Raw genomic sequence first — 9,500 nt, forward strand, 5'->3', positions numbered from 1 at the left:
AATTAAAAGGGCATAACGATGGTATAAGCAGCATGGAATTCAACTCTAGTGGTGACCTTGTGTCAGGGTCTTTTGATAAACAAGTCATATTTTGGAACTGGAAAACTAAAACTAGAAGACTCTCTATGATACTGGACATGCACTTGAACAGTTTGCACCCTATAGTACAATAAAAGATTGGGTACAAAATGGGTGTCATATCCGACTCAAAATGACCATAGATTTACATCTACTATCTCATAAGCCATAAGTAAACAGTAATGGTATTTAAAACAGATGTCCTTGTATGAATTATACAGAACCTAAAAGCCACAAAAAATGCAAGATATTACTTGTTTTGGCTAGGATGAATCATCTATATGCTAATTCTTCTAAATTGTTCACTAAGATTACACCATCAGAGAAAGCCCCAAATAAAATAAAATAAAAAAACATGACTACATACTACATTACTACTAACTTCGCTAATCTTAATTGGGAAACATTGTGATAGTGGAGGCATAAAATAAACACGGAGTTTGATGGTATAAATAGATCTTCATAGCGGACTTACACTCAGATAAATTTACTTATTAATCTTTCGGGCACCTAAAAGCTGTCTCAATTTCTTGGGTGAATTGTGTTAGATATCCGTCATGCAGTTATGTCTAAATGTCTTTTTTACAAAATTTAGTGTTAATCCCAAATCATATACCTAATACAATGTAATTTCTTGTGTGCGTGGTGTCGAAGTCCATATTGGATTTATGCGAATGACTGACTATTCGGGAAATAATCAAATAAACTCTCATTCAGAAATCTTGATGGTCAAGTTTATGACGTGTCATGGTGGAGAGATCACTAAATACGTAACTCAATCAACGATGAAGTAGCAGTTACATATCCTAATGTCTAATAAAATAGCTCTCCATCTATGTTTCCGCTGGAAAAATAAATTCAACGACACTTAGTTAGTCTCACCCTACCAGTAGGCAGCAATGACTATTTGACCAAATAAGGAATTCAGAAATCTTGATGGTCAAGTTTATGACGTGTCATGGTGGAGAGATCACTAAATACGTAACTCAATCAACGATGAAGTAGCAGTTACATATCCTAATGTCTAATAAAATAGCTCTCCATCTATGTTTCCGCTGGAAAAATAAATTCAACGACACTTAGTCTCACCCTACCAGTAGGCAGCAATGACTATTTGACCAAATAAGGAACTCGCCACCCACCTAAAGCAGACAAGGCACAATAAATGCACATGTTGGAAAAATGGTTTAGTTAATCCATTTTAAAACCAGATTTAATTAATTAATTAAAGTAAGCTAAACTTATAATTAATCAAAGATGAGCATAAATATGAGTTCTCCATAATGAGGGCTACATGATCATGTGTCTAATTGTATAATTTGGTTGGTGGGTGAATGAGAAATTGTCACCCAAATATGGATACTTGGAATGTGGGAAGTTTATTTGTCCAACATTGGAAACGAGAGGTAGTGAAAAGACTTTATATATAATCCATTGTTTATGGATTGTTAGGCGCGTACACCCCCTTATTCCCTCACGCGCACGTGCAGGGGGGTTGCAAAAGGTCGCAAGGAAACTCGTGCATGTCTGCGGACACGAATGACACACCAATTTAGGAGTCAGAACGCATATTTCTTTTGCTCTTTCGAAAACTCGTTTTTGAACGTTTCACCTTCTCTCGACTGTTCAAATTCTGTAACATTTGTAGAATTGTTATTGTGTGTTATGAAGAAGATTGTAACATAAATCTTATTGGATTCAATTGATGTAACATATGTTTGTTATAATTTTTTTATTTTCGTTACAGCTATCTTATTCATTACTGGTTGCAATCTCTCACAGTATAGATAGCCACCATCCTTTCATTGTAAAATCATCCCTAAACACAACAATCATCTCTTCTCTCTCAAAGTGTTTCTTAGCTTATCTGGTGATAGAAAGAGGTACTCCTTTGGTTCGTAGAGAGCTCTAACTAGCAGTGTAGCTTCTAGAGTTGTTAGTCGTTTTATTTTGGGAGACAAGCGTCGAGCATCCTTGCACCGATAGAGGAGGTGTAAACGTCTTAAAGACAATGTGGTATACACACGTCTCGAATAGTTCATTCGATCATCCATCGTTTGGTAATTTGGTTGAGTTCATCTTGATTTTCTATCATGTTCTTCATTATTAAAATTTCAAGTTTTATTTCTATTTTATAATTCAGTTTACTAAATTATATATGCAATATATCATTATTTTTTCAACAACACCCACAGACACAAAACCTTACTTGCCCTCAACTTAGGCTTATTGCATGCAAAACGTGCAACATAATTATTAAATGAAAATAAAACACAAACATAAAAAACAACTTACTAGGGTTGGGCCTAAAAGATGAACCCAAACCCAAATCTTATTTGGTGAGAGAGAGAGTCGACCAGCCTTGCTCCAGCCTCCCAACAACCACCGTGGGAAGATTACCCCTTGCGCCACCCCTCCACTTTCACCCGAACACCGCCATCAAAGTCGCGCCACCTCTGCCGCTCCCGTGACAAGCGTCGCCACTGCTTATTTGATCGAACCTAGACAACACTGCCCAGATCGAATCAAAATGATTCAATCCGATTAGCGCCGCCACCGAATCATCACCACCAGACCACCCTCGCACTAGCCACACAATCATTTCCTGACGATCTACCCTTCGAATCACAAGCCAAAACACAAGCACAGTTGTCACGCACGATCTCGATCCAATCCCAACCAAGTAGATTGGCGCACACTAGACCCATACGAGGTCAACAAAGTCTGTCCGAAGACGGCGATATGGCTCGCCGCCGGACAGGGAACAAGCACGCTTCTTTGCACTCAGAGCTGCTCTCAGGGTTTTTACAAATAATGTAAAAAACAGAGTAGATCACCAACCAATGGAATTGGGCCAATGAGCTAGAGCTTTTGGAACCTCAGCCCAGTCCATCACAAAATGTCCGCAAAACTGGAAATTTAAGTAATTTCCCGAACCATATATAGCACCCTACTTCGTTCTCCTTCACCCCAAACCCTACTGGTTCTTCATCGCCGGCTGGTACTAATCTCTCTCTTCTCTCTGATTTCTTTTCTCAAATTCGCTGCCGAATTATTGAACTGACATTTTATGATAACATATTTTTTTTAGGGTTTCCAGATTGATCATAGGCAGCTCTTCTTGTTCAGATTCCAATGGCTCCACCTAAAGGTATTACTTCTCCCCACTCTTATCTCTTTTTTGCTTCCTATTTTCTCCAGATTTTTTGTTTCCTCGCTGCTCTGTATTTGTAATTAATCAAGTTTTAATTCCTGAAAATTTCTCGATTATAAAATGGAATCTGTTCTGATTTTTTTTTTGTGCTACGGAGTGAAAATTAGTTGAAGGAACTATTACCATATGATGAATTCTCAAAGTTAAGAGAGATTGTGTGGGTTTAATATGCTTGTGTAGAAGCATAAATTGAACTGTTTTCGTGATAATCTGCTATGCTCATTTGTCAGTTGTTAACGAGGTTTCAAGTTTTTGGTTATTTTGTGTCGTAGGTAAATGATTAGAACTGGTACTCCCGCATGGTTGGTTACACAGGGCAGTCTTAGACTTTACTCAAGTTTTCATGGACTATTGATCCTCACGAGGGTCAGAGAGAATATATTTTTCTTGGTGTCTTTTATTGACCTAGTTTGTTACAATGATGTGGCTTAGAAGTCATATGAAATTTTATTTTCTGTTGGTGTAGATAGAGCTTACTGCAGGATTGCTCTAGGAATATCAAATAGAATTCTGATTCAGATGTTACCTATGGCCTGATTGGCCTCCCTATTACATATAGGTTAAGGATAATACAGTATAATGTTGGATGTAACTGGAAGAAACTTGGCATTCTTTTTCAAAATCAACTTGCAGAGATTGGTTTTCAACCATGCCCCATCTTTTAGTGTCATAACTTAAGAGTGATTGAATTATAATGATTGGAAGAGGAAACCTCCCAACGTTTGTTGAAATTTGCCCTGTTTCTGTTTGTCTTTAAATTGAGTTCTTTTATATGGGCTTGCCCGCATATTCTTGTGCCGGCTTCTTGTTTAAAAGGATCTTGTCAGTGCCTCTAATTTATTGGTCTGGTCTTCGCGCAATTAAGCTACATCTCTCTTCATCTTCCTAGTCAGTGTGGTTCAATCTCCAGTCCATTTTCAATTGTTCTGTTTCTCATCAAGTGTGTCATTACAGGTGATGTTTCCAAAAAGGGTGACCCAAAGTCTCAAGCCTTGAAGACTGCCAAAGCGTTGAAATCTGGACCTACTGTTAGGAAAACAGGGAATAAGATCCGAACATCAGTTACGTTTCATCGACCTAGGACATTGAAAAAGGAGAGGAACCCTAAGTATCCCCGTATCAGTGCTCCACCAAGGAACAAGCTTGATCATTATCAAATTTTGAAGTATCCTCTTACTACTGAATCGGCAATGAAAAAGATTGAAGATAACAACACTTTAGTGTTTATTGTTGACATACGTGCGGACAAGAAGAAAATAAAGGATGCAGTCAAGAAAATGTACGATATTCAGACAAAGAAAGTGAATACCTTGATCAGGTCAGTGGATTAATAAGTATCGCCACCTTGTATATGGTTTTATTTTGACTTGCCTTCTCTTTACAGTTTTGTTTTCCTCGGAGCCGATGATCTGACTTTAACCTTTTTTTTTTCCAGGCCCGATGGTACAAAAAAGGCTTATGTTAGGTTGACCCCAGATTTTGACGCTCTGGATGTTGCAAACAAAATTGGTATCATCTAAGGTAGGGTGTCTGGCTTTCCTGAGAGTGGCAGGTCTTGTTAGTCCTTAAGCTGTTGAAGGTTTAGATTTTTAAAACTGTAATCGATTTTGTTACTGCTAGCAGACTTGGAAATTTGTGGTTACAACTGCAGTCCGAACCTTGTAGGCTTATATTGGAATCTAGCTTAATTTGAAACCTGTTTCGCATGGATTATTATGGTACATTTTCATTTCTATTTATGCAATTGCACGTATCATATTAAGTGCTGTTCTCTTTATACTCCAGATGTGATTGAGACTCCACTCTGGCCATTTACGGTATAATCATGAACTGGATTCTGGATCGGACAAAACTTTTTTGTTTGGTTCAGTTCCATCAAATCTTTTGGGTTGATCTCTAAGCAGTGAACTGATATTTTTTGTCAAATCAATACTGTTTTACGAGATTGAGCTTCTGGATTTTGTGCTTTGCTGCTTAATGAAGTGATGGCTGTCTAATCATCTGCTAAGACTTTTTTTCGATTTTGTTTAACTTGGAATTGATTTCGTTGGAAATGCTGAGTTGAGACACTTAACACTTGATTTGACACTGCGAGTAATTCGAGTTCGCTATTCACTGGTCTTTAAGCCATGCCATCATTTGATTTAGGATGTTGAACGTACTCGTTGCCTCGTTGGGTCATAAAATTCCAGCTACCAGCCAAATCCTAGCAACAAGAGCTAGGTCCGTTGATCAGTGTTTCATATGCGTGAGAATAATGTAAGTATTAGTACTCAAGCATTCAGGATGGTCTTATCACTTACCCTTGATACCCCCCATCTCTATAGGAGCAAAAGCGATGATTAGCTACCAAAATTGTTGGGCAAAGAGGATTTACACGAGTACAAGTATAGAATTTTATGCATCTGGTCTCTTTGATTGAATAATAGCCTCCTTTCTTATCAGATAGCTTGACATGTTATGATGTCAGATGGGAGTTGTTAGCTATAGCCTATATGATTGGTTAGACGACATATCATACCAGATATCTATACGTTGCCATCGCCGATTCTGGCTTCACGGCCAAATGGTGAGTTCTCCAAGATTGTGGAGCGCAGCATTTGGAAGCGTAATGCTCTTTCTTGAATTACGCTTTCCCTCACTGTTTCTAATAGTATTCATAGGAATAGGACATTCCTGGAGAAAATCATAGACCTCTGATCTGCATAAGGGGCAATTCGAGTGAGCCACAAACCAAGTGTCAATGCATGATTGCATTTGGGAAGATGTCTTAGCCATTCCCCTTCTTCAAAATCAGCCAAGCATACTGGACAGTCTGTGGTGCTTTGGTTGTCTTCTGCATCTTCTGCTTCACTTTTCTTCTTGAACTTAGTTACAGGAAGAGATCGGATAATGGAGAAATCTAGTCCTGGACTATGAAGGTGCTGAGAAGTAACATCTGAGTTTGTCTCGTTCAGAAGGTTACGTCTGTGATTTGGATTTGATCTTCCATTGCAGAATGTATACCAAAACTGTCTCAGTATCTTGTAATAACTGAAGATTAGAGCAACAGTGCAGAGGATTATAACTGAAGCAATGAGCCACGGATCACGCAAACGACGTCGAGAATCTGGGGATATCATTGGAGGGGTTTGAAGGAAATTGATGCTGCAAATCTTTTATAAAAGATAGTAAGATATCGACTATGAAAAATTTCCAGGACTTTTGCATATGATTGGATTGCTCTTATATAGTGCAGAGGTGCGTTCATTCTCAAAATATAACTGATGGAGGGGAATCTATAGGAATGGAAAAATTATAAAGCTGATGTGGAGAACGGTTATATCAAAGAACACTTAATGTTTAACTTGCAAATCTTGTGCCTTGGATGATTAATATCCTAAATATTTCTGAGGTAGATGATATCAAAGTTGGATTAAGGTTTTCTGATACGGATATTACATCAAAATGTAAATGACATTAAATGATTTAAAAAAAATCGGTCTTTGCTCTTATTTGCTCTCTGCAAATGACCTAGCAAGCAGAAAATGAAGCATCTTATCTTGATGTACAAGAAATAACGGTATTACTGAAGCTAAAAGAGCTAGTCATACATCTAAAATTCAAACCGAGAAAAAAGTATCACCCATTTACACCATCAATCCCTCAAACTTGATTCTTACACAAAAAGAAGAAAACTTCTGACTAAACCTCATTGAAGCCTATGCCGCTTGGCAATTGGGATTTGGTGATCAAAACTGGAAGTTGAACTCGACATTCTTGAATTGTTTAGGTATGAAACAGCAGGACTGACATTGTTGAAGTTCAACATGGCAGCTGAACAAGTTTGAGAAAAGCTGCGAGTCATCTCAGGATATGATGTTAAGTTCTGTGTCTTATGTACCACATAGGTAGGATTTCCCACTGGTTTCTGGTTGTTAAAACTCACAGCAGCTTCGCAGCCTCTGATTGAAACTGGTGGGATTTTGAAGGGCTGCAAAGGAGGGGGGTTTCGCCACCGGGGCATAGGACCTGCAACTAGAAGCGTCTGAAGCAATGGACCAGCATCCATCACAGCTTGCAATAACTTTCCTTTCTGAGGCAAAGGCCTACCCCTAATGAAAGTGTCCATTATTTCATTAGCTGGATCAACTTTGATACTTGCACCAGAAGAGACAACTAAACCATTAGGTGTAATAGTACTTCCATTATATTCTTGCACCAAAGGCTGCTTCACAAAACCAAAGTTGTTGCTAGAATCAGCCATGTTGATATTTGAAAACTCGGGAGAAGAGACAGCATCAAGTAATGAATCAACAGGGGAAGAGATATGTGATTGCGGATTGTAAGTTTCAGATAGGCTGTTGGATTCAGTAATGCTTGAGTTTGCTTTTGTGGGCAACAAAGCCGGGCTTTCGGGCTGGACTACTTGATTAAAATGCACAGCGGCTAAGTCAATTGGAGTACAAGTAGTGATTTTGTTGAAGATCTTGTGCAGCTGGTCTCTGGCATCATCCCTTTCTTGGTACGCAACCTTCAGTAGATTAAGTAGATTCTTCACATTTTCTTGACTCTCTGTTGCTAAATTCTTTATTGTTTCAAGCTCAAGGGTAGTGTAAAGAAGCTTCTTCTTCAAATCATCAATGATCTGTGGATTCAAAATAGGTAATTGGTAAGTTTCAGACAAAAGGCTTCTATTAAAAGTGGAAGAAACACGAAATTGCTGTAGAATCATCATAACATTTTTGAACAAATAAAACAAACATCAAGACCGCGGCTTTCTAACTAAAAAACAAAAATTCAAAAGCACAAGAGGAATTCCAAAATAAATGACAATGAATATCCAAAAAGGGCCCATGCAGAATCACCATTATTTGGCCAAAACAAGAAAAGGGTCACCATTAAAATGTGCTACTGTAACAAAATTGACGCAGGACCTGAAAATATCAATAAATTCTATCAATACTTCAATAGTTCAATACAAAGTTACAAACACATTGTTGCAGAAAGATACAGGTCTACTCATATAGATTCTGTTTACTACATAAAAAACAAAGAACTTCACAAGTTTCCAGAATTGTATGAAATAATTTATGCTAAAAAATCGGCCTAAAAATACTTCTGGATATCAAGATTTATATTCACAGAACACTAGGGTTCATGACTTGAAATTGCTTATGTATGCCTGGGAAACTTCTCAAAAGCTAGTCATGATTAACAAAATGTGTGAGTGGGAGAGTGGGGGAGTTGAAATTTTCAAAACTAGCCCTCATTTTCCCAACAAGAAAATGGGTATGTTCATTCTTTACTGATCGAAGATTACGAAGAGCAAGACACAAAGTTAATGGGGGAGGATGTGGCAGATATGGAAGATCTATCAGCAACAAACACTTCAATTCATATTTAAGAACTGAAATATGAACTGAAACAGCAATGAAGGAAACACAAAGGTTGAAATGAATGTGACATATAACAGTAGATTATAGATATATCATCATAAAACACAGAATTGAATAGATTAATACAAGCTTTGATTGAACAGCAACACAAGCAATAGCCCAGAAGCAAAACTGAAAGGGAATGCCACTTTCTGAAATAGAAATGAGTAGTGAACCCACCTCTGGATAGGTAGTCCACAACGAACCCATGTCCTCCATAGTCACCCTCTATGGTGAGAAAGATGGAAAAGAAGCAGAATTGAAAAGATGAAGAAGAAAATGAGAGAATTAGGAGGTAAGGGAAGGTGGAATGTGACTCATTTATAGAAGAAGTACGAGGCATATAAGACAAGAGAGATGGTTTTGTCACAGGCATCCCAGAAAGCCCAGTCCACCTCCAAGAAAATTAATAAGGAAATCTCATAAACCCTTCATTATATCCCATGAATTTGATATTAATTTTTTTTATTTAAATTTATGTGGAGGAGAATCCATCTTCTGGTATCTTTTTTCTCTCAGTCTCTCACATTTAATATTGAATATCAGAACATCTCAACAGTTCTTTTAAAACTCAAATAATCTCTATTATAGAGGAAAAATATCAATTTTTAGCTCTAACATCTCCTTAAAAAGTGTTGCTACTGAGATCTCTAAATTTCCTTAGTAGACCTCTTTGCTCACTACACCTCTCATTTTCTTTTTAAAAACAAATTTTTACTCGCTAGATTTCTTTTGAAATTTCTAAAATAACCTTAGTTATATTAGTCACATAGACTAATAAATTACTTATT

General features: G+C 37.5%; 3 protein-coding genes across 4 annotated transcripts; 1 reads left to right on the plus strand and 2 right to left on the minus strand.

The window, feature by feature from the left end:
• The first annotated feature begins 3,051 nt into the window (after positions 1 to 3,051).
• Positions 3,052 to 5,027, plus strand: LOC126786031 (60S ribosomal protein L23a). Its single transcript, XM_050511732.1, has 4 exons — positions 3,052 to 3,079; positions 3,170 to 3,229; positions 4,247 to 4,610; positions 4,728 to 5,027. The coding sequence occupies exons 2-4, from the start codon at positions 3,214 to 3,216 to the stop codon at positions 4,810 to 4,812; spliced, it is 465 nt and encodes a 154-aa protein (XP_050367689.1). The 5' UTR covers positions 3,052 to 3,079; positions 3,170 to 3,213; the 3' UTR covers positions 4,813 to 5,027.
• Positions 5,028 to 5,949: 922 nt separating this feature from the next.
• On the minus strand, positions 5,950 to 6,414 carry LOC126787388 (RING-H2 finger protein ATL16-like). The gene has a single exon (XM_050513282.1). The coding sequence runs from the start codon at positions 6,412 to 6,414 to the stop codon at positions 5,950 to 5,952; it is 465 nt and encodes a 154-aa protein (XP_050369239.1).
• A 489-nt stretch (positions 6,415 to 6,903) lies between these two features.
• LOC126786016 (uncharacterized) lies at positions 6,904 to 9,040 on the minus strand. Of its 2 annotated transcripts, XM_050511716.1 has the most exons (3): positions 8,890 to 8,964; positions 8,140 to 8,208; positions 6,904 to 7,919 (listed from the first exon to the last, which is right to left on the minus strand). In XM_050511716.1, exons 2-3 carry the CDS (start codon positions 8,140 to 8,142, stop codon positions 6,984 to 6,986), a joined length of 939 nt encoding a protein of 312 aa, XP_050367673.1. In that variant the 5' UTR covers positions 8,143 to 8,208; positions 8,890 to 8,964; the 3' UTR covers positions 6,904 to 6,983. The 2 variants fall into 2 exon arrangements, with proteins under 2 accessions (XP_050367673.1, XP_050367672.1); XM_050511715.1 differs by lacking the exon at positions 8,140 to 8,208 and having other exon boundaries at positions 8,890 to 9,040.
• Positions 9,041 to 9,500: the final 460 nt, after the last annotated feature.

Source organism: Argentina anserina, chromosome 3, assembly GCF_933775445.1.
Source record: "Argentina anserina chromosome 3, drPotAnse1.1, whole genome shotgun sequence".
Classification (NCBI taxonomy): domain Eukaryota; kingdom Viridiplantae; phylum Streptophyta; class Magnoliopsida; order Rosales; family Rosaceae; genus Argentina; species Argentina anserina.

Bases quoted from the DNA above. Each gene is read 5' to 3' on its own strand.
- LOC126786031 (XM_050511732.1), top strand. The intron at 4,611-4,727 runs GTCAGTGGATTA...TTTTTTTTCCAG, and splicing joins AAAGTGAATACCTTGATCAG to GCCCGATGGTACAAAAAAGG.
- LOC126787388 (XM_050513282.1), bottom strand. From the start codon at position 6,414: ATGATATCCCCAGATTCTCGACGTCGTTTGCGTGATCCGTGGCTCATT.
- LOC126786016 (XM_050511715.1), bottom strand. From the start codon at position 8,928: ATGGAGGACATGGGTTCGTTGTGGACTACCTATCCAGAG. The intron at 7,920-8,889 runs GTGGGTTCACTA...TTGAATCCACAG, and splicing joins TGTGGACTACCTATCCAGAG to ATCATTGATGATTTGAAGAA.